Below are 24,116 nucleotides of genomic sequence, written 5' to 3' on the forward strand. Positions count from 1 at the left end.
GAGAAACAGCATGAGAGGGGAGAGGGTCAGAGGGGAGAAGCAGGCTCCCCGCTGAGCTGGGAGCCCGATGTGGGACTCGATCCCAGGACTCCGCGATCATGACCTGAGCCGAAGGCAGTCGCTTAACCAACTGAGTCACCCAGGCGCCCATATCAGTCATCAGTACTTTTAGTCGTCGTCTTCTGTAAAATAGGAATCTCCTTGCTGCATATGTTTGGTTTACTGCTTATAATAAGAGCAAACATTTGAGAGCTTTCTGTGTGCTAGACACAGATCTGTGGGTTTTATATCAGATTATCTTCTCCTTAGTTCTTGCCTCTTCCTAGCGAGCTGTTTCCTGATGACCTCCATGCTTTTATGTCCCACTCAGACCGTTCTCTTAAGCTTCAGTCCCTATCTTCCCGTATCTCCAGTTAATGGACCTTTCTGCCTGGATAACCTATACAGTCTTCAAATTTAATATGTCCAAAACTGTTTCTCCTCTGCATTAGCATATATTTAACCAGCCACTGTGTTTGGTGGTGGCAGTAGGAGCTTCCTGTCCATAATTATACACAGCAAGAAAACCTCTACGGTTTATTCTGAGAATCACTTATATGTAAGAATAAAATCAAACTTAGGGGCACCTGGGTGGCTCAGTCAGGTCTGGCTCTTGATTTAGCTCCGGTCATGATCTCAGGGTTGTGAAATTGAGCCCCATGTCGGGCTCCACACTGGGTATGGAGCCTGCTAAGATTCTCTCTCTCCCCTTTGCCCACCCCTGCTCCCCCCTCTAAAAAAAACCTCAAACTTAATACTTTAGAGTAAGAGCCTTATGGTCTGACCCTAGCTTATACTCCTAGCCTCATCTTGTTCTCTTCCTTGCATCTTAAATTCTAGCCGGATGAGCTACTTCCTGCGCCACCCACATACCTCTGTATAGTTTTTTTGGCCTTTCCCTGCTTTGTTTACCTCGGAGTCCCTATTCTTCCTTAGGCTCTGCTTTAGTATAGTTCATGGTGTCTAGCAGGCACTTATTCTGTATTTGCCAAGTAAATGTCAGTGTGTTATTATAATGGACATTTTAAGAAAACTTACAGATCTGAAATGTGACCCCCATTCTCAAAGAATTTCTAATGCAGTGGGAAACAGGGCAAATGTAATTTACTTTTATACATATTAAAATATGTGTGTTTATATATATTATTTGCTTTTATATATTTACAAATATATACTTCAGTGGAAGTATGGCTTTCCATCACAACATTTCTTTTCAAGACTTTATTATGTTTGAGAGAGCAAGCGAGCGAGCACAAGTTGTGGGGGCGGGCAGGGGGAGAAGCAGATCCCCACTGAGCAGGGAGCCCTATGCGAGACTCGATCCCAGGACCCTGGTATCATGACCTGAGCTGAAGGCAGATGCTTAACCAACTGAATCACCCAGGAGCCCACAATACAACATTTCTTATATTACAATAAAATGTGTGGTCCAGTGAGGAAGAGTAGATACTCTATCTTTGCAGAGGTAGTATATTCTGACACACTGTAGTCTAAATAAGCTGCACATGTCCTTCAGGCTATAATTAGTCTTTAGTAGTAGTTACACATTATTTTAGGATAAAATATACTCACAAAATACTAACCATCTCTTCAGTATTTAGAATTAATTTACCCTTCTTAGTTTAAAAAAGAAATTACTGGGGCGCCTGGGTGGCTCAGTCATTAAGCGTCTGCCTTTGGCTCAGGTCATGATCCCAGGGTCCTGGGATTGAGCCCAACATCGGGCTTCCTCCTCTGTGGGGAAGCCTGCTTCTCCCTCCCCTCCTCCCCCTGCTTGTGTTCCCTCTCTCGCTGTGCCTCTCTGTTAAATAAATAAAATCTTAAAAAAAAAAAAATTACTAGTTTGTTAATCTGCTTCCAGTCCCTTGCCTGCTCCTTTTACAAGCTGTATCCTAATAATGCCAAATGAAACACTTAAAACTTAAGCAAACAGCCATTACTTAAAATTGCATACCCCATCTTTGCATTTACCCCCCCTTTTATTACCTCTGCCTAGTCCCCGTTGTCCTTTCAAAATGATCATTGGATCTGATCATTTCTGTCCATTCTTACTGTGTCATGCAAGCCTGTCCTCAGTTTATTACTTGCATCTTGGGAGTGTCAAATAGGTCAGTCTTAGTCTCCAGGCTCACCTCTACATCCCAGGCTTGGGTTCCTTCAGCACACTGATGAAGAATTGTTAAGATGCTGTTTTCATACATCGGTCATTCCTCTGCTTGAAAGCTTTCAGTTGATCTCTACGTCCTAAGAAGTCAGATCAGAGTCCTCATCTTAGTATTCACAGCTTTTCATGATTTGACTCCTCCATCCTCACCCAACCTTACTTTCCACTGCTCCTTATCGCTAACCTTGCATAACTTAGATTTTGCTATGTTTATTCTTCTTTGCAAATACTTTTCAACCGTTACTTTTTCAGTAGTATCTTTTCCACCTTAGTTTTTCTAAATTCAGGTTACCCTTAAGGCCTGACCCTAGTGCCTTCCTCCAGTATCTCCTAGTATAGCAAGCTCTTCCTTCTTGTAGATCTTCTGATTGTCAGTAGGCACAGGATCTAATATTGCCACTATGCGAACATTATAATCCGTGTAGTACTTCTGTTGTCCTGAGAGTTGGCCGGCATATTCAACATTGGATTTAGATGGTAAAATCTGAGGACAGGCTTTACTCCATCAGTCAGGATATATAGAATTTATCTACATTATATAAAATGTCTAGCTACTTGTACTTAGATTTATGTGATTAGGTCTTCTGATGAGTAGTTGAAGGTAGAGATCAAGATTTCCTGGGAATAACTGGGGTGTAGTTACTCATATAGTCCTTCAATAAATATTACTGAGTACTTTTACTATGTGCCAGGCACTGTTCTAGGTGAATGACATGCTCAAGGGGCGCCCTGGGTGGCTCAGTCGTTAAGCATCTGCCTTCGGCTCAGTTCATGATCTCAGGGTCCTGGGATCGAGCCCCGCATCAGGCTCCCTGCTCTGCGGGAAGCCTGCTTCTCCCTCTCTCACTCCCCTGCTTGTGTTCCCCCTCTCGCTGTGTCTTTCTCTGTCAAATAAGTAAATAAAATCTTTAAAAAAAAAAAAAAGAATGACATGCTCAAATTACTGTGGAAAAGGATCCCTCATGCTGGTGAATGGAGAACAGACTAGGGGTTGACAGTGAAGCAGGGAGAGTCCATGTGGTATGTTCCAGGGTGAGAGGTAGATGCTTCCTTGAATGAACAAAGACTTTGTGGTATCTGTTATTCAGCATGTATTTATTGGGAGCCCACTCTATACCAGCCACTATACCAAACACTAGGGATATGATGGTGAGTAAAAGACATAGCTTCATCTCTTCATAAGGCTAAGGATCTATAGCCAATGCTAGTTGATATTTGTTCTGTGTTCAACAATTCAAGGGAGACTGGTCTGATTTTACTCTTAAGAAAATCAGAAAAGGGACTGTTTCTCAGTTTCTCGAAAGAAGCACTTTACACATGGCTACAAAGCAGTAATATAATGACGTTCCAAGTTGGGTAGGAGTTACTGTTGTGACTATGGCTTCTGAGAAATCAGTGCATTCCTGAGTTGCCTAAAGGTGGTGAAGTATCTTACTATTTCATGTTTAGAAATAGAGATCCCAAGGTCTGCTGCCTTGTAGCTCTGAGGTGGACTGAAGGGGATTGAGAGGGCTGGTTTGTATCTTAGTACTCTTGACCTTTATCATTTGCCTGTAGCTGTGATTACCACAGAGAACCATGTCTTCAGTCCATTAACTTCTAACTGAAGAAGTCAGTGTAATTTATACCAAATGAGTTAATTGGGATTAAACTGGATTGGGATGGGCATTATACCCAATAAAAATCTGATAATTTTCCATTTTAGATCTTGTGAGTATGTATCACACCTATTATATAAGAAAAAAAAGGCAAACCCATGTACATTGCATGCATGATCTCATTTAGTTCTCAGAACAGCACAATTAAGAAAAGTACTATCGTGACCATTTATAAAGAAAATGAGACTCAAAAAGATTAAGTAGATTACCTGAGAGTGCATAATTGGGTGAACATAAGTGTCAGGGCTGCAATGCAAATTCTTGACTTCAAACACTAATAAATACTACACTTCAGTCACTACCATTTCGTAATAAATTGCCTCCAGGCTTTAATCCTTCCCATTCCTCTTTTCTAGTCCTCTCCTTACCCTCACCTGCACTTACCCTTCTCCTCAATTTACTGTGTCAAAGAGAAAAATGTATTTGAGATAAAACTTTCCTAAAGTTTCAGGTCTACTGAAATATGAGAATACTCATTTTATCATATTCTACCTTAACAAGTTAAATTACCTATTTATATTTCTGCTTTTGTAACTGGTCTTGTCCTTTGCTCACATTTCTATTGGGATCTTAGTGTTTTCTTATCAGTTATATGCTTTAGAAGGAAATTTTATGTATGATTTTTTTTACAGTCGCTTTTGCTGCATTGAGAGTGGTATTAAATACTAGCCAATCTAGTCAACAGGCAGAAGTATCTAGAGGTAATTCTGCTACATGCAAAAATAATGTAGGCCCAGTGCCTCGTACACTTTATATCCCAAGGGTACCTGAGGCTGCTCAAGTTTTTTGATTTCTTTTATATGAGGGGGGAAAAAATAATTACTGGATTAGAACACACAAGTATTTAAGGACATATATAAATTTGAGTTTCTTGAAGTTGGCTCTCGAAGGGTGTTGTAACATCCTGATTCCTAGTGGCCTGAAAAGAAATAATGAAAAAAGAATAACAAAACCTTTTTAGTAGTTAAAGTAGTTAACTACTAGTTAAAGTACCAAAGTATTTTATTTTTTAATATTTGGTGTGTTGCCTTTTTTTTAAGATTTATTTATTTATTTGAAAGAGAGAGAGAGCATGAGAGGGGGTAGGGTCAGAGGGAGAAGCAGACTCCCCGCTGAGCAGGGAGCCCTATGCGGGACTCGATCCCGGGACTCCAGGATCATGACCTGAGCCAAAGGCAGTCGCTTAACCAACTGAGCACCCAGGTGCCCCTAAAGTACCAAAGTATTTAAGTACTTGAGTTCTGGCACAATATTTGTCATTATAAATCCCTTTAACTTTGATTTTTTAACTTCAAGATAATGACATTCAGGTTCAGGGTTAGAAGCAATAAAGACTAACACAGGGAAACCTTAGGTTTAAAAAGAAATCACTCAAAGTGGAATTTGGCCAATGCTTGGATTTGGATTTTAAGCTTGTTACATGGATTTATTTATGGCCTCTAAGGCAATCACTTTTTATTCTATTCGCAATTAGTGAACTAATTCATGACACATTTCCAAAAACAAAGTTGCCAATATACTGCTCTTTCCTTCAGTGGAGTCATTTGTTTCCTTATTGTGCATGCACTATCATTTCATCATCAGAATACATAAGAAAGATCTGACCTTTAATTAAACTTCTAGAATGTTGCTATTTTTTTAGCATCTGAGAAGGGTTTGTAAAAATATGAAACCATGGGAGGGAGAAATAAACCATCTTTGTTCCTTCTCCATATGTGGCAATCTGAAGGAAATAAATGCTCTGGCTTATGAACTGGAAACATTTTAATTTCTAATAAGTGGCAGTTTAAGGTCTTGGGGTGCCTGGGTGGCTCAGTTGGTTGGGCGACTGCCTTCGGCTCAGGTCATGATCCCGGAGTCCTGGGATCGAGTCCCACATCGGGCTCCCAGCTCAGCGGGGAGCCTGCTTCTCCCTCTGACCCTCTTCCCTCTCACGCTTTCTACCATTCTCTCTCTCTCTCTCTCTCAATAAATAAATAAAAATCTTTTAAAAAAAGGAGTATTTCTTAACCTCTTATCCTCTCTACATTGTGAATTAAAGGGGATTATTTAAATGTGAAATTCTAAGTAGATGTGCTAGAAGACAATACAGGCATAATGGGTTAAAAGACCACGGATGGACTCTGGAGTTGGGACAGACCTAGGTTGGGATTCTGGATCCCCATTTATTGGCTGTGTGACTTGTGCAAATATGCACATTAGTTGCAACACCTTAAATGACAGCAATTATTTTACAAAAATTAAAAAAAACCTTACATAAAAATCAAATAAATATTAGTGTCAGTAAAATAGTCATTAAACATTTCTTTTATAGGTGAAAAAGATTGCAAAATCATGAAGCAGCTTAAAATATGTAACTTTACAAATATTATACTTGAAGTTTCTTTCCAATAATCCTGAGTTAGTTGTTTTATTTTAAAATGTTTTGGTTATCATGAAATTTGACATCTAAAGGGAAAAAAAAAAGAGGCCTATGATGCATATTCTAGTGTATGCTAATGGTTTTGACAACGTATGCATATATGTTAGGAAAAGATCCCAATTGTTGCAATTTTCTCATGGTTATAAACACTACTAGATGATTGAAGACATGTAGAACACCTCTGTGGGTACTCACCATTCCAGTGAGTCACAGCACCAAACCATCGAAGTCTTAAGAGAACTCTCATAGGCTTTAGAATGTAGTAGAAACATTAATTTTAGGGCAAGTTAACAGTATTTTGGAAATCCTTGCCAACAAACAAAAGAATCTGGCATTTGGAAGTTTTCCACAGGCCTACAGTCAGACCCACAGAAACCAGCAGAAAACAGGTCAACACTCAATGGTTTACAGTGCTCTGGGGACATGATCACCTTAAGTCTTCCTATAGTATTGATCTTCACTTGGCAGCTCTTTCAGAAGTGTCTGTGCTGATTAATACTTGGTGATTTAAATACTTAGTTAATTTCTAGCACATATAAAATAATAGCATTTTTAGTTGTTTTTCTTGCTTCTGAAGCAGCCAACTTCCTTTTAGAGCTCATTACTCATTATGGCCCTCAAAATAGCTCTTCGATTGAAGTTTCCTGAGTCATTCAGTTAATGTATTTCTCCAAGTCTGTAATCATAAAGACTGGTTACTACACACCATGTTTCTTAGCAGATGAAAAATCCTGTTTTCACTTCACATTCCTTAAGCATTTAAGGCAGTCTCTGTGGGAGCTATCTCCCCTGCAGTAGCAAAGGAGCCAGAGCCTAGAGTTATAAATGGGGGTGGCGGGGGATGGGTTTCATATTTGAACTTTAAATTACCAGGTAACTTTTATTTATTTTATAGCTTAATCGTTGAGATTTTCCAAGATAGGTCTAAAAACCAGAAGATACGATTTCAGAGATTGGAAAAAAGCAACAGCACATTTAAAGCCAGAAGATGTAAAAGTGGAACAAAACTTTTTATAGTTTAATTTACTCTATCAACTGAGACATGCTTAATTTTTATAACTACATTTAACTACCTTAATGTAACCTTAAAAGTAAATATTCCTTTGCCCAGGGATTAAAATAATCAAGAATTCTCAAGCAAATCTGGCTTTAAAAATATTCTATCCCTGTTGTCTTTTGTTCACAATTCTTGGGAACTGGTATGGAGGAGGGGAGGAGAGAAAATAAAATTAGTTTATTTGCTAGAAAGAGCTGTCATTGTTTTCTTGACTGGTGAAGTAGGGAATAAGTGGCAAGGTATTTTCTCCACAAGAACAGTAATTTTTGCTTTGAAGTTCATGAATGCAATACTACATCTTCCCTGGGTAAATTCTTTAAAAATGTTTTTATTATCTTTCATGAAACCTGTGTTTAGTTAGCCCTGAATGTTCACTCTTATATCTTTTACTTTGAGGAAACCTATATTCTAGTTGACTTTAGGCCTAGACTATCTTGTTATTAAATTGAACAATTAAGTTCTGCATCAATTTGTATGCGCTATGGCTGGATTCTCTCAAATTAGTTCATTTTTTTTAGTCATCTCTAGAAATGGTGATTCCTCTTTCTATACCTAATGTTACATCCAAATGTTTTTATTTATAACATGGCTAAATGCAGGTCTCCACTTAACTTTTGCATTAGTTTGTTCAAGACTGAAAGGCCATTGTGGTTGAAACGTGTGAAGGGGGGGTGAGACTGGTGAGAGAGAAGATGGGAGGGAGATGAGGGTCAGATAAGTAGTTTTATGAAAGTCATGATAAGACGCTCAGATGATTCTAAGTGAGACAGGGAACCATCTAAATGAGGACTGATAGGGTGTGTTAAAAAAAAAGAAAAATCACCCTGGCTGTTAGGGAGAAGAACTACATGAGGCAAGAACAGAAGTAGACTAGAGGCTCTTAATAGTAATCCAGGCTATCAGACCAGAGTAAGTGAAGAAGTGAGAAGGGACAGATTCTGGATGTGTTTTACAGATAAAATTTCCAGGACTTGGTGACAGACTGAATGTAGGCCCTAAGGGAAGCGACATTAAGGGCAAGCCCAGGCCCGATCAGCTATTCGTGCCACTGCAGTGACGGCCTTAGGTCTGTGTGATTCCTACTCTGTGCCTTTGCTGTACCCAGGGTGTAGCAGAGAAACTAAGGAAGAACAGGTTTACAGGGGAAAAATCAAAGTTCTGTCTACTCATATAACATTCCCAGATTGATGGGACTTTAAAAGTGCATTCATGGAATTTTTCTAAAATACTATTCAAATGACCATGCCAGAAGCATTCCAGACAGAAGCGTTTCCATGCTGTTTCAAGTAATAGACCTGAATCTCACCCCTCCTGTAACTTAACACCTATCCAAAGTCGTTGCTTGACAAAGCCTGGAACAGGTTTTATGTCAGGGTTTCTCAGCTTCTGCACTGTTGGCATTTTAGATGGGGTAATTCTTTGAGGGCCGTCTAGAGCATTGTAGGATGTTTAGCAGCATCCCTGGCCTACTAGATGCCAACAGCACCATCTCCCAGTTGTGAAACCAAAACTGTCTCAAGGTATCACCAGATGTCCCTGGGAGGCAAAATCCTTCCCAGTTAAGAACTACTGGTTTATACTAAGCAAAACTTTCTAGCATGTGCTGACAGTAACAAAACAACGTTTATTACCATTTATAAACCCTTTTATGCTACCAGAACCAATGCACAAATTGGTTATTTTAAAAATCTGCTGGTTTGTAAACCATAAAAATAAATGCCTTGAATTTACCTTTAAGCGCTCAATAGTTATTTGATGTTGGGCATGGTCTTGAGTATGAATCTACTGATGGATTTCCAAGTTGTCATGGTATGTGATGCATTTCCTACCATTTTTAGTTTTAGGCATTTTTAAATGGCACAAAAATTGGATTCTGCTGTCATTCTTGCTTTTTATTGGTACATAAATTTGTCCACTCTCTTAAGATTTCTCAGCTGTACTTCATTTAATCTCATTTTGGCTGGAGAGGGGCTGGGGTTGCAACTAGCTTTTATTAAGTGTTCTTTCTTAATACAGTCAACCTAGCTGTCAAATAAAACCAGTCTTTTACACTCACAGTTCAAGGACTGCTGAATATTTAATTAAATTACATAATTACCTATGTAATACAAACAGATTCGGTGACTACTGCCGCTGTTTGTAAGCATACAGAGTTCATCGATGTGAGAGAAGCACATGGGGATATGAGAGCGCTGCCTCCTCCCCAGCCTTCAGTGCACCATGTCGTTAAGTCAGTATTCGGTTCCAGCCAGTTTTATCAGGTGGCAATTTGCACCAAACACTACGTATTCTACTTGTGTTACTTCTTTTATCCACAATCGTAAAATACAGATATGTTAATGAGAATACTAAAACATGGAGATGTGTCCTGCACTAGGTTACATAGCTAATAAATAAAATGGTCAGGATGAAATCCCCGGCATTCTAACACGTGCTTTACCATTTCATCACAAGTCCAAAGCCTGGGGGTGGGGGTGGGGGTGGGGTGGGGGGAGTAATTCTCTACAGAGCACTAAGTTCCAGTCTAGTCACGATCACAAACTGTACCTTTGAAACTTGACCATATAGATAGATCAGGGACTCTGAAGCATCAAGTCCATGCATTTAGGACTAACCCCAATACTACCTGTATTAATTTCCTATTGCTCTGGTAACAAATTACTACAAACTTAGTGGCTTAAAACAACACAGCTTACGGTTCTGTAGGCTAGAAGTCTGACACAGGTCTCACTGGGCTAAAATCAAGATGTCAGCAGGGCTGTGTTCTTTTCTGGAGGCTCTAGGGGAGAATCCATTTCCTTACCTTTGCCAGCTTCTGGAGGGCCATCATAGTCTTTGGCTTGTGACTTAGCTTCCCCTCCACCTTCAAAGCCAGTTTACAACTTATCTCCCTGACCAGTAACCATAGTCACATCCCTCTCTGACGATGAACTTTTCTGCCTCCCTCTTGTACTTTTAAGTACACTGGGCCCACCTGGATAATGCAGGATAACCTTCCTACCTTAATAAAATGATGCTGAGAGCCTTGGGGGCACAGCTCTGGACCAGTCCGTTCCTGTTCAGTTATATTAACTATATCATTTTTCCCCCTGAAAAATGTATAGCATTTTATAAGGAAATAAATCATGAGGTATTTCACTTTAAATTCTGAATCATTGGTGCCATCTATATAACACACTGAATTAACACAAATTACATTTTAAAAGTCATTTATAAGAGGTATTGGCTAAAAATGGCTATAGGAAATTACTCATTTTGTAATGTCAGTGAGATGGTCAAATAAATGTCAGTACAGTTATACAGAATCAATAGGTTTGGCACAAATAATTTTTTCAGATACAATGACGGCCTTATATACTTAATACTGTTAGAATTTAACCTCTGATATTTTTAATTCTGCAGTTTAGCTTCTGTAATAGATGTTTCCAATGACACTTTTCTCGGTAACTGAATTTCCTTTAGATTTTATGCCATGTGTTATGCATGTTTTGCCCTTGTTATTTTTAAAAATGACGTATCTGAGGACTCACATTTGGTAGTAAAATACGAGTATCATATTACTCTTTGCTGAAGATCTAACAAATTCCAACAGGAAAGCAGTATAAAATTATTACTAAAAATCCAATGCTTAAAACTTGTCTTAGTTTGAATTTCCGAGAACAATACCAAGGACGGAGATGCAGGTGATTTCTTTGGGAAATAATCTCAGGAAACAGAGGGAGGGAGTGGGGGGGGAGAGAGGGGGAATGAGTGTTATCTTACTGAGCTGGTTACTGTGGACAGCTGGTACTGAGCTCCTCTGAGGAACTATGTGCCTCAGAACTGTCCCTTTGAAGACAACTGGGGCCTTTATCCACCAGATTACCTCCTCTGTTGGTAACTATATCTGTGTTAATGGGCATTTTCACAAAGTCCTAAATTTTAAAAGTTTGATTTGTAGGAGAAATCCCTAATGACTGAATTGCTTATTAAAACTGTCCTCAAAGTCAATGTAAATGGATCAACTGTATAATTACAGATAATTAGATATATTGGAGTCCTTTAGTCTTGAATAGTTTTAGATATATATGATCAGTCTCACCAAACTCCACATACAGGTTCTAACATAGCAGTTTGTATTTGTTACAGAATGTATTTGATACTCAATACTATAATAACCAAATTCAAAACACTGAACAAAAAATAGTAATTTTCATGAAAGCTTTCTTTTAGGACTCCTCCTGAATGTGCTATTTTAAATGACTAAAGGATGTTAAAGGGATTGTTTGGCTAGAACTATCATTCCCTCCTTTATAGGTCATGTTCATCCAGACTAGCCAGACAATGGCTTTATTTCTGACCTGTCCTTCCAAGGTTGTTACCCTGTGTGTGGGATAGGCAATGAATTGTCCTGTTCCCTGATTTTTTTTTTTAAAGATTTTATTTATTTGAGAGAGAGAGAACGAGAGATAGAGAGCACGAGAGGGAAGAGGGTCCGAGGGAGAAGCAGACTCCCTGCTGAGCAGGGAGCCCGATGTGGGACTTGATCCCGGAACTCCAGGATCATGACCTGAGCCAAAGGCAGTCACTTAACCAACTGAGCCACCCAGGCGCCCGAGATTTTTAAGTTTTTACCTAATATATACATTTACTGGAAAACACTGAATCGAAAGCAGTCACAGTGGTCACTGTCATTACTGCCTCAACTTAAGCTGCTCTAAGACTGCCACTTCCTTTAAAATTAACTACACTTGAATTCCAAAATAAGCTATGAATAAACCTTCATGATTTATAAAGGTGGTAAGTTCAACAATAAATTAAAAAGGCAGTATTAATAAACACCATTTAGTGACCATCTTATATGCTTGGCCCATTGTTCAGTCACAAACCTGTGAGGTAGACAGAATCTTCTTACAGATACAGGAACTGGATAGCAAAGGCTAAGTAACTTGCTAGGCACCACAGAGCTAGTAAATGTTGGAATGGAGATTTGAAGCCTAGTAGGTCTCATTCCAACTGTTTCTCCACTAACATTAAAAAAAACATTTGAGTATGTTCTAATGTTTCCATTTTTACTTTAAAAATTATCAAGACTTTAAGAAATCTAAACAGTGAAATTTTGTTGTCTTTGGTATAAAATATTTCAAAACTAGCATTTGAATAGTCATATAAAACATTACTGCAGGGGCACCTGGGTGGCTCAGTCGTTAAGCGTCTGCCTTTGGCTCAGGTCATGATCCCAGGGTCCTGGGATCGAGCCCCGCATCGGGCTCCGTGCTCAGCGGGAAGCCTGCTTCTCCCTCTCCCACTCCCCCTGCTTGTGTTTCCTCTCTCGCTGTCTGTCAAATAAATAAATAAAACCTAAAAAAAAAAAAAAAACCACCACTGCAGTGATTAATAAAATAAGATAAACAATAAACAAATTTGACATCCATTTTTAATTTATTTTAAGTAAAAGGTTAATTATTTAAAACTTCAGGTTTCTGAACTTAAAGCAGCTCCCTGATCTGACAGAAAACAAGAAAAAGGTATCATTTACAGATAGATCAATCAAAAGACATTTAAAATAATCGAATGAGGAAGACTTAACTTGAAGAGTTGGAAGATTAAGGATACTTCTCTACATCTTTTAATTTATTTCCTACCGTCTGTCACAGGAGATGAGTATGATGTATGTGCCATTTGTTTGGATGAATATGAAGACGGAGACAAGCTCAGAATCCTTCCTTGTTCCCATGGTATGAATAATTACACACTGCTTTGAATTTATGTATAATTTATATGTAGGCTCAATATTAGAGGAGACAAAAGAGTTACTAGCATACTGTGAGCCAGGTCTTGTAGTAATTAGTGGTGTCATTAAAGGATGGAGGTATATTTATAAAAATTTACAAATTTTTTTGTCCCTACATGATACATATAGAAGAACATGAATAAAAAACATGGTAAGAAACTAAAAATGTAACGTTCTCAACCGCAGTATATTATCTAAAAGATGTGTATCTTGCTTCAACAGCTTACCACTGCAAGTGTGTAGACCCCTGGCTAACTAAAACCAAAAAAACGTGTCCCGTCTGCAAGCAAAAAGTTGTTCCTTCTCAAGGCGATTCAGACTCTGACACAGACAGTAGTCAAGAAGAAAATGAAGTGTCAGAACATACCCCTTTACTTAGACCTTTGGCTTCTGTCAGCACCCAGTCATTTGGGGCTTTGTCGGAGTCCCGCTCACATCAGAACATGACAGAATCTTCAGACTATGAAGATGACGACAATGAAGATACCGACAGTAGTGATGCAGAAAACGAAATTAATGCACATAGTGTTGTAGTCCAACTGCAGCCTAATGGTGAACGGGATTACAACATAGCAAATACTGTTTGACCTTCAGAGGGTGATTGGGTTATTTCCTAACAAATGTTTGAGTATATAATTTGATTTTTCTGCTCCCTTCAGAGATTCCTGTAGAGATAACTTATTTTTTAGTATTCTACAGTTTAATCAGATTACTGAAACAGGTGTTTTTGATCTGGCATTTATCTGCAGGAGTGTACTTCATTTCACTGGTAACTAGTAATAGGCTGGTGCTGTAACTCAAGCATCAAATCAACTCTTCTTTTGGAATGAAACATAGGCCAAAATATTTTTTAAAAATTCCTCAGTATAGCTTGCAATTAAGACCAAGATCACAGTATGCCAAATGTTTCGTGTTTTACACACAAGGTCAGTGCTGTGGCCATGTAGCATGAGCTAAGCCAACTCCCATTTGCATAAAGTTTACCTAGAGTTGTTGAGTTGGAATATATTTGTTCTGGAATAGATTTGTCCCCTAAATTGTCACCTCTCATGAGAGATGGCAATTTAGCATTTTTCCTTCTATCAGCACCACAAAGAAAACTCAGAGCTGTCTTTTTCCTTTCTATTCCCAAGTAGTCTTATCCTGATAGGAATGGTCTATACTAGTGCAGATTTCATAGGGTTTTTTTTTTCTCTCAGAGTTTTAAATACTATATAGTGTTATGTATGAATTTGATTCATCAGCTAAAGTAACATGTCTCTGGACTTAACTTACTGAATTTCAGTATCCTTAAGGGTTTTGTGTTATGATCAAAGCAAAAAGAAAATGCTGTATAAAATACCAAACTTCAGCAACTGTTAATACTCAGATCATATACCTCTTAACAAAGAGCATCTTATGCTAATTAGCCCTGCTAAACTATGTATAGAGGAAATTGTTCAAGTATTGGATTTGAAAATAATTGCTTATGTTTAACAGAACTAATGATGTATTTAAACAATGTATTATGAAGAGTTAAATTATATTATACATCATTGTAACTATGTAGAAAATATAGACTTATGTATAATCAAAATGCTAAGAGTTTTTATATGGCCTTGTATGAAGGGAGTTTGAATGTTAATAAACACGTTTTCCACTTTAAGAACTGGCAAAATATTTGTTCTGCTGTACTACTACCCAGATTAGCCTCATTTATAGGCACATATAGGTATATGCTGTAAATACTTTTATAGCACATATAGTGCTATAAAGGTATAATAATTAAGGTAATGTAGGTCATATAAAACCACCACCTTAGAATTTTATACAAGGTAACTGAGTGCTTACAACCAATTAGGTAATCCCCCAAAAGTTAAAACTGCAGCCAAAATCCCAACAATAATGTACATTGTGGTACCCTGGTGTAATTATGGTACATCCTTACAGCAGACTTCTATACAGCCTTGAAAGAATAAAGTTAATATCCAGATAGTGCTATACTGACTGGGAATTTTTTAGTTAACAAAAGCATATTAGAGAATAGTTAAGTACATGATGTATAGGAGTCTGCCTGTTGTAAAAAGAGAAAAAATTTATTTTTAAAAGAAATTTAACACTATTGAGGAATTTTACTTTCTGAAAAAAATCTTATAATCCATCAAAAAAGGTATTACACTTAAGAAAATAAAGGTTGAATTCAGTATCCACTGTCTGATACCAGGTTGTCCCCTCCCCCAACCTCCTTATAAAAATCACACAGGCCCTGAGAAACAGGTCATCAGTTTACTATGGTAGGGAAGGCAGACTCTGGAATTGGATGTACTTACACAGCCCTAACCTTTGCAAACTGGGTGGTCATTTGTACAATTTCATTTAACCTAAGGTAGGGTATGAAGACAGAAACACTCAGTACTTGCCACGTAAATACACAGTAATAGCTTTTATAATTAAGGTAAATAATTAAACACATCATACTAAACCCATTTTTTTTTTAAAGAGCAAAGTTAAAGGTCACTATAACACGTATTAAATGTTGTATCTCCTCAGTCCTCAATCTATAAATCAGATCAAGGACTTGAGTTCCTTTAAAATTTAAGTATTAGTTTTTCTGAGGGCAAAAATTGCCCCCCCTTTTTAAACTCGAACTGTTACTTTTAGTTGTGTTTAAAAAAAAAAAAAAAATCCCATATATATGTGTGTATATATATATAAATATATTATGTCGACAACACTAATATTCAGTTGAAATCTTTTATAATTTCTACATGGTGTAACTATACAGTTTTTTAAACAGAACATTAATAAAATTAAAATCTAATTTCCATTAAAAATACTTCCCTAATTTAAAACCTTTGATATGAAAGTAGTCACATGGAAACTTACCCCAGAGATGAATTTATCTTGATATTTTGCCTTCAGAAATACCTATGTAAATACATGTATATTATTATACACTATGTATTTATACTGTATGCAACATCTGTTCATTACCTCATTATTTGACATTTATTGGTGAGCATTTCTCATGTTATTCAATGACTATTTATTCTCTAGACATACAATAATTCATTCAACCCATAATCCTCAAAATTAAATCTTGTAGTGTTTCCAAGTTTAGGTATTTTAAGTAATGTGGTATGATCCATTCTGGTATGCACATGTGTTTAAGCCCCATTTCCTTAGGTTAAATTGCTAGAACTAAGTATAAAACAGTTACCTACATATTTTTACTTAAGTGTTTTTTGTGGGTAGGGGGCCAATGGCTAGTTTCATTTAATTCATAAAACCACTAGTGTTATAGTTGCCCTCTACCATCTTCTACTCCCCTATCCACACTCCCAAACACACACTTTTCAACTTAAGAGGTTCCTTAGGCCTTCACAAATTTGGTCACTGCTTTCCTAATCAGTTACCCCTAACAGTTCTTTACAGCTGAAGTGTGAATGTATATTACTGTAAAATCTCAATCATCACAACCCAACCACTAAATTTTCATTTGACCAACCTTTTATTCGTAACTGGGTTCTTAACAGGTCAGGAAGTTGAAGTTTTTTTTTTCAATTTCGAAGGTATGGCCAACTACCAAAGTAGCCCCAAATTCCTTATCTTCCATACTTTTACATCCCTGTCCGTACTAATTCAGAACTAATGCCTGACAACACTGTCAAAAAAATGTTATGCACAGTGTATTTTAATAAGGTGGAGATTCCCATTCCCTAACCCACTGTTTCTCAAAGGGTAGCATATAGACCACTTAAAGTGAATCAGACTGACTGACCTGATTATTTCTAAAGGGACTTCTGGAGCTTATGGAATTCCATCTTCTAGGGTGAAAATCCAGAGCCCAGAATCTGCATTACAACCAGCTCCCCAGTTTTGCTTAGACCCACCAACTTTTGAGCACTCCTGCTCCAAGCTTCTGCCTCACAGTTCATAAAGAGTATTAAACTAACATTTACTAAACTTGAATATATCCCTGAGACCTTATGACCTCTAGAATTAAACTTGACTCTTACATAGAGCTAATAGGTCACTCCAGAGAAACTGCAGAAATATCCTACTTTTCTTACATGCTGCCTAAGGAACATCTTCTCTTATGTGAGAGTCCCCAGCTGTTGACTTCAGCATGCCAATATAGCTTCCAAATCTAAAGTCACAGGACAGTTCAACACAGAAGAATCCCACAATGCAGAAACCCTTCTTGGTATTGGGCTCCTTATTGCTCACTAGATTTCACAGCTAGAGACCAGCTACAAGAGAAAATAATTTCTAGTGGGTAAGTCCAGTTTTCCTCTCACAAGCCCAAAGATGAGCCCAAAATGACTTTTAAAAGCCTTTTAAAAAAAACAGAAAAAGCCCATTAAAAAGAAATTCCCAAGCACTCGTTTTTATTTATAATACTACAGGATATGGAGTAGGCATGAGCTCAATTTTAAGAATTTATGCTTACAACAGAGTCTGGCCTATTCTGTATAGGGCTATTCTGTATAGTCAATGTGTCAAAATCAACTGTGACAGTAAAACAATTTACATAAACAACAGGAGTCTAGAGTATTTGGTTGGAATAAATTTATTTCATCTGTCTGTAAACAAGGTGTTTAATAGTTATGGCATTTTTTAAATGCATATTAAATCAGATGAGTTAGACTGTATCCCAGATGTAACAAAGTGCAGGGAAAGAAATGGACAAATCAGCAACAAGATTTGTTTTTAAATCTGTACATTATCCACAAGGCCCAAACAATAGAAGCAAATACTAGAATGTCCCTAAAGTAGTGCCATTCGAAAGAAACCTTTAATAGGTCAGTTAAAATCCATCTCACAATAGCAACAGTTCATTTTAACAATAGTATGGCACAGAACACATATGAAAAAAATTTATCACAAGACAGCCAAGTCCACAATAATGCAACTTCATATAAAAACTCAAGCTGCAAAATAAAAATTGGTCCCTATGAAGAACAAACTGGACACACTCCAGATGGTTATGTTGGGATACCTAATGTCCATAATGGCAGCCTTTTACAATTTTACTAAAGAGTAGAGCTGGTGTGCAAAGAAAAAGACAGGAACACAAATCTGAGCTACTGCAATGATGGAATGTCCCTGGGATTCGATCTGTATGGTTACTGTAAGGTCATGGGAGGAAGTGCCTTTTGCTCTCGTTTTGCAGTTGCTCTCTTCACATACCCTATAAGACAGAAGGTCTGTCTCTACTCAAGTGCAACAATACTGAAAGCAAACTACTGCAGCTCTCAATAGCTCATCAACGAAAGGGCTTATTACTTGGTTAAATAAACCAGGCACTGCATAAAAGATGGAAGCAACCAAATACCTATATGCAAAGGGAAAGGGGGGGAAAAGAGGAGTGAAGGAAAGATGCATGCACTTTTTCCTCCCAACCATGCGCTACAAAAGGAAGACTAAATGAGCTAAGTAAATGCTCAAAGTGCTGAAAAGACATTGATCAAATTAGAGATTGTACAACCGGCACCTTGCTTAATATTAACTTATTTTAGTTATCAATATCCCATTAATTGCTAAGACAAAGTGATGCCCAACTTGGCATGCCCCCTCCCCCCAAATTTCAAGGTATCATGCAAATCATTGTTGTGCTGCAATTATGTTGCCAGATAAGGGTTGGTTACATACAGTGGTTAACATACAAATGATCCATTGGGCAAACAGGAATCATGACATTAGAAAATAGGTAAAGAAAAATTAGCTACCATCTATAGTCTGGTAGCACTGTGACCGTAATTGGGGTGGTGATGAAGACAGTTGCTAGGTAGATGGGGAGAGGCTGCTTACACATCAGACCTCCTCAGGTATAAAGCGAGTTCATATGCTTTCTTGTTAAGTGTGCCTCCGTGGACACCTTCCTTTCCCATGACTATAACCAATGCTGGAGTACACAGGGAAACAAAACAAAAGTGAACAGAATTATTTAAGGGGGGGGAGGGCAGAAAGAAAGACACCTTTCCCCACCAACAGAGGGATACAAAGGAGACACAGGTTCATACCCCATCACCCTGCATTGCTAATAAAATTTCCAGAATTAAGACTCAAGCTTACAGCTAGGAAAGTTTAAGAGCAATTTTCCCCTAATACTTAACAGTCTGCCTAGCAGCTAGAACCCAGAGTCTCTCAAGTATTTTGCCATTGAGTATGCCTTCTTATTCAATCCGCCTCCATGGACCCCTTCTTTTCCCATTACAAAGACCAAGACTGAAAGAGAAAGAAGAAAAGTGTTTCAAAAGAAGTGTTAATCAAGAAAGTCACATAAGTTTTAGCAGACAGAACCCCAATTAATAAGTTAACATTAAGTTAGTTTTCCGCAAACTGTCAAGCACTGAAGTCAATTAGGTCTCCAAAAGGAGAACTTTCAAACTAGAAATATGCTGAAAACACTATAAACTGCATCCTGGAAGCCCAATCAGTGCAGCTGCAGCACTCCATAAAAATATCTTTACCCTAGCTAGGAAAAAAGAAGTATGATCGTTTATCTTCTACGGCAAAAAACTGGTGAGTATGACAAATTATTAGACTGGCCCCCCAAATATAAACTTACAAAACTTAGGTGATTATTTACAAAATTCTCCCCAACTTCAAGAGGCTTGATTAAGTGCAAACTATCATGTCTTACCAGTGAGACTCAATGTGTCTATTAATTCCAGAGGAAAACCAAGACCAAATTTTAAAGAGCATTTTCAGTGCCATTCAGAAAAGTCCAAATAAAAAGTACTTAAGGCTTGTGCTTAATTGATATCTTCGCTGTACTTTGTTTTTAAGTGAGTCTGAAATCCTGAAACAGGATTACTATTTCCAACAACAGGTTCCTCTATGTTGCAATTCAGAGGTCTAGCCCCAAAATACATGTGCATTGCTGATTTTACACTCGCTACCACTAGATGTCAGTAGTGCTGTAGAGTATAAAAATCTTATTCTAGTTTTCTGTCACATCAGTTACTACTTCTTTTGAACATACTTATCTGAACTCAGCTAATGTTTGGAGATATGTCTACTATTTCAGTTATCTAATTTTCCTACAGAAAAATACTCATATGCATCAACTCACATCAGAGTAAGAGTCACCTTCAGGATAATCACAAGGAGTTGGCAGAACCACTGCAGTAAATTACAGCTCAGAGGAGCTTCAAGTTCATTCACATGGTAGATTTGGTCTTAAAATCAGCTGTGCCAAGTCGGCTATCTGAGGCTACACAGCCCTCTTAATTTACAAAATATTTACAAAGAATACATTTAAATGTATTTGTAAATCAATTAGATGTCATAATAAACCTCAATCTTGGAAGTTTTTTTGCAAAAAAGTAGTGAGACTTATTTAGGTTAATAAGAATTTCTGCAATGTTGACAACAGGAAACACCAGAACTTCTGGACCAAGTGTATACATGAAATATAATGTCCTACTTCTCAAATCTAAATTTCACAGACACACTTAGTCTTTGAAAATACTTTAATAAACAGGTGGCTTACTACACAAAACCTTTTTCTAATTATTTCTCTCTCCCCCTTCCCCAACATTTCTAACAGAAAAATTAGCGAATGTTCATTTTTCCTTCTTTATGCTGAGCAGTGAATAATTAAAATGCAAGAAAGGGAAGAGATGCAAAGGTGAAAGGCTCAAAAGGATCAAAGTAACCAAACAATTTAACATATGTGAATAATATGTGAATATTCTGTTTTTTAGTAAAGTCAGGATCTCAGAGAGGAGGCTGTGTATGCAGCTGATGTAGAGTTGGTAAATCTAAAGCAAAGCAGTGCCTCCCTTCAGTGCTGGGCAGTTCACAAAAACCACCTTAATAGCCATTATGGACTAACACTTTAATTCAAAATGTTAAAGAAACTGCTTAATAAGTTGTAATGTAGCGTGCAACTTTTAACCAAAAGAGTACTCTGCTTACCTCTACCAGCTCTGCCGACAGCAACGTTGTATGTTGGCTCCCCACCTTGACTCTTTGTCCGGATGTCCATTGTGCAGTCACCATCGACATATAGGCTATCTCTGATCACGGAGCACTTCTTTGCGCCAAGAGTCAAACCGTTGGTAAAGAAACCTTCCCGGTCTTTTCCTACAATCATATCTATTTCTACTGGCTGCCCCCGCCAAAACAAGACAAAACAAAACAGAAAAGAATGGAAAAAACATTAAGTTGTAATTCTTTTCATGCCTCCATATAAGTGGAAAAACTGTATGCCAAGTTTGTATTGTACTAGAAGACATGCACATTTCACTAATGTAGAATCAAGTTTCAGTCTTTTCTAAAGAATTAATCTTATATGACTACATGTTTTATATCACGTCATGTCAGTTAACTGTGTACTAACTAAAGACCAGTCTATGCAAAGAATCTATGTAGTTGATAGTTGACACTAAATAAACCGCAAACTTAACAAACTGTTTCAAGTCAGGGGGTACCTGAGGTGTTTATGTAATGGTAAAGATTCACCTATAAACTCTTCTAACAACTGCTTGCCTGTCACACTGAGTCACATTACAGTTATGCTGCAAACTTAAAGTTGCTTGAAAGTCTCCTGAAAAAATGCCTATGCTTAACACACCTGTTCACTTCTACTCTGCTTTAAGTAGCTTGAAATATGCCCCATAATATGAACTTCAAACCCTAGACCTCAACACATTCCCAAATTCCTATCTCCCTCCTATTTTCCTAGCCACTCTCTTTTTCCTCTCCAACTTCCCTTCCCCTCCCACCTCAGTAATCAGTTTTCTTTCTGGGCAAATGCAAAGAGGATTCTGTTGGTGGCACTGCAGTAGACAACGGTAAAAAACAAAAAAAACAAAAACCCCGAGAAAATGGAGACTGGGAAAGAAACTGAGGTAGTCACCAGAACCGGAAAGGAGAAAACGTGCATGCTAACATTCCCTGAATAAGAAGGAAGGCGTCGCCCCCATCAGAACTGCAGAGTCATAGCAGGCCCCAGCCATTTCCAAGCACACTCCCGCAATCTTCCCAGCCAGACAGCGGGAACTCACACAAAGACAAGAGGACTGCAGAAAAAAAGTTGATCGCCAGATAGATGCCAATTCTCTATAATAACTAGTCCACTGCGGTTATAGGAGACCTTAAAGTACTAGTATCAAGGGCTGAGTTCTACACAGATCTTAAGCCATGTTAAGTAGTACAGAATAATTAGTAGCACTCATAATAGGGGGCCTGAATTTTGGCGTTTGATGGGAGGGGAGCGTGGGGCTAAGAAATTAAGGGAATGCCCCTGTATTTGACACAATCGTCAAGTGCAGAAAGAGGCAAAACAATAAAGCAGCACCGGAGGCTTAGTAACAATTATCCCCCAAACATGTGGCAACCAAGTCAAAACCAGCAGGTCACAAGAAAATGAGGCACTGTAAAGCATAAATCTGCATTAGTTCCTTTACTATCTTCACTAAAGAGGGAGGGACTTGGAGAAGTAAAGTGTCCCCTCAGCTTTCACAGACTGTAAGCCCCATAAAAGCACCCCCTTTTTTAGAGCTATGTTGCGTAATTGGGGATAACGGTATATCGATGAATCTCCATAGGAGGAGAGAAATCAATGGCAGTTCGCCATCTTGGAGAATTAAAAAAAAAAAAAAATCCTATGGAGCCAGAGCCGAAGTCGAGATTCACTAATCCACCTACGTTGTCGGCGTACATTTCTCTCAAGCCCCAAAGGCCTGGACACCCGCAAACCTACGCAAAGTCGCTGCGAGGATCCGGGGGCCGGGCAGCCACCGCCTCCCACAGCCCGCGGCGCGGGCGGCGCGCTGTCCGCGGAGCGAGGGGCAGCCCGGCCGCCGGAGGACCCCCGCCCGGGCCACGCGCGCCCCGGCCCGGTCCCTCCAGCCCCCGCTTCCACCCCGGGACATGCAAAGCAAACCTTAGGGCTTGCAGAAAACCCCAGAGAGCCGCACGAGGGGAAAAAAAAAGCCGCCCCCCCCATCCCAACCGGTGCGCCCCCTCCCCCCGCCTCACGGACTGGCACTGGGAACGCCGGGGGCCGCCGAGGCAGTCAGGCAGCCAGGCCGCCGCCCCCGCCGGGTCAGCGCAGCCCCGGGCGAGGGGGCGTCCCCGGGCCTCGGCCTCCCCGCCAACCCTGCAGCCGCATCCTCGGCGCCGGCCGCCTACCACACCTGCCCGCGCGGCCCTACGTGCCCCCACAACCGGCCGGCCCCGCTCGGGTCCGGGGACGGGAACCCGGGCCGCCGCCGGTCCTCACCGTAATGCTCTGGAAGACGCCCCCGGCCGTGGCTGCCCAGACGTATTTGGCGTCGCAATAGCCGACAATGGCGGCCTCCTGGCAGCAGCCATCGCACATCAGGTTATCCACGTAGCTCTGCCAACCGGCCATCTTCGAGCCCTTCGCACTGCAGCGGGGACGGCGAGGAGCAGCAGGCGCAGCGCGGCGGCGCGCGGGCGGCGGCGGCGCGGGGGGAGGCGGGGCGGGGGCGGGGAGGAGGCGGCTCTGCGCAGGCACCGACCGCCCCCCTCCCCGAGGAGCTGCGGAGGGAGGACGCGGGGACGGTGATGAGGGACAAGCCGCCGAGGGCGCCCGGCCTGCCTGCCCGCCCGCAGCCGCGGGGCTAACCACCAGCGGGAGGCTGCGGAACGGCTGTGCTAGCGGCGACGGTGCTATCGGCGTCTGCTCCTCACCGCGGCACCTTTCAGTTCTCCGCGGCCACGGCGGGGCGGGCGTGCGCGCGCTCGTGCGTGCGATCCTTCCGCGGCGCCCCGACTCGAAGGGTCCCGGGAAGGGAGGGAGAGACTGAGGCGGGGGCGCGGAGGGATACCGCTCTGGGACAATCACGGCCGCCACGTGCGCCAGAGAGGTCCGGGTGCGGTGGGGTCGCTGGGGGCGGCTGCCTGAGGCCCGCGGAGGGGGCTGTTCCTCCGTCGCATTCGGCACCCCAGGGACGGGGGCGTCTGAGATGCCTCCAGTGCCCGCGGCCCGGTCGTAATGCGCCTCTCTTCTGCGTCCGGTGGCTGGGGATGCGGAATCTTGA

General features: G+C 40.1%; 2 protein-coding genes across 12 annotated transcripts in view; one reads left to right on the forward strand and one right to left on the reverse strand.

Moving 5' to 3' along the window:
• Nucleotides 1–14,758, forward strand: part of RNF13 (ring finger protein 13) — a 155,818-nt gene extending 141,060 nt beyond the window's left edge. For 7 of the 8 annotated variants that reach the window (XM_027587708.2, XM_027587714.2, XM_027587711.2 and 4 more), the window contains 2 exons: nt 12,977–13,057; nt 13,336–14,758. In XM_027587708.2, the coding sequence (XP_027443509.1) occupies nt 12,977–13,057; nt 13,336–13,700 (446 nt within the window). In that variant the 3' untranslated portion in view covers nt 13,701–14,758. The remainder of the gene's footprint in view (nt 1–12,976; nt 13,058–13,335) is intronic. The other variant, XM_027587710.2, reaches the window with a different exon arrangement.
• PFN2 (profilin 2) lies at nt 1,846–23,847 on the reverse strand. 4 transcript variants are annotated; one of them, XM_027587719.2, is made up of 4 exons: nt 23,333–23,847; nt 21,022–21,214; nt 15,979–16,020; nt 1,846–2,283 (listed from the first exon to the last, which is right to left on the reverse strand). In XM_027587719.2, the coding sequence occupies exons 1-3, from the start codon at nt 23,462–23,464 to the stop codon at nt 15,992–15,994; spliced, it is 354 nt and encodes a 117-aa protein (XP_027443520.1). In that variant the 5' UTR covers nt 23,465–23,847; the 3' UTR covers nt 1,846–2,283; nt 15,979–15,991. The 4 variants fall into 4 exon arrangements, with proteins under 4 accessions (XP_027443520.1, XP_027443519.1, XP_027443517.1 ...); XM_027587718.2 differs by lacking the exon at nt 1,846–2,283 and adding an exon at nt 3,095–4,780 and having other exon boundaries at nt 23,333–23,846; XM_027587716.2 differs by lacking the exons at nt 1,846–2,283; nt 15,979–16,020 and adding an exon at nt 17,650–19,323 and having other exon boundaries at nt 23,333–23,829.
• Nucleotides 23,848–24,116: the final 269 nt, after the last annotated feature.

The sequence above is a fragment of the Zalophus californianus genome, chromosome 1 (genome assembly GCF_009762305.2).
Source record: "Zalophus californianus isolate mZalCal1 chromosome 1, mZalCal1.pri.v2, whole genome shotgun sequence".
NCBI classification, from domain to species: Eukaryota; Metazoa; Chordata; class Mammalia; order Carnivora; family Otariidae; genus Zalophus; species Zalophus californianus.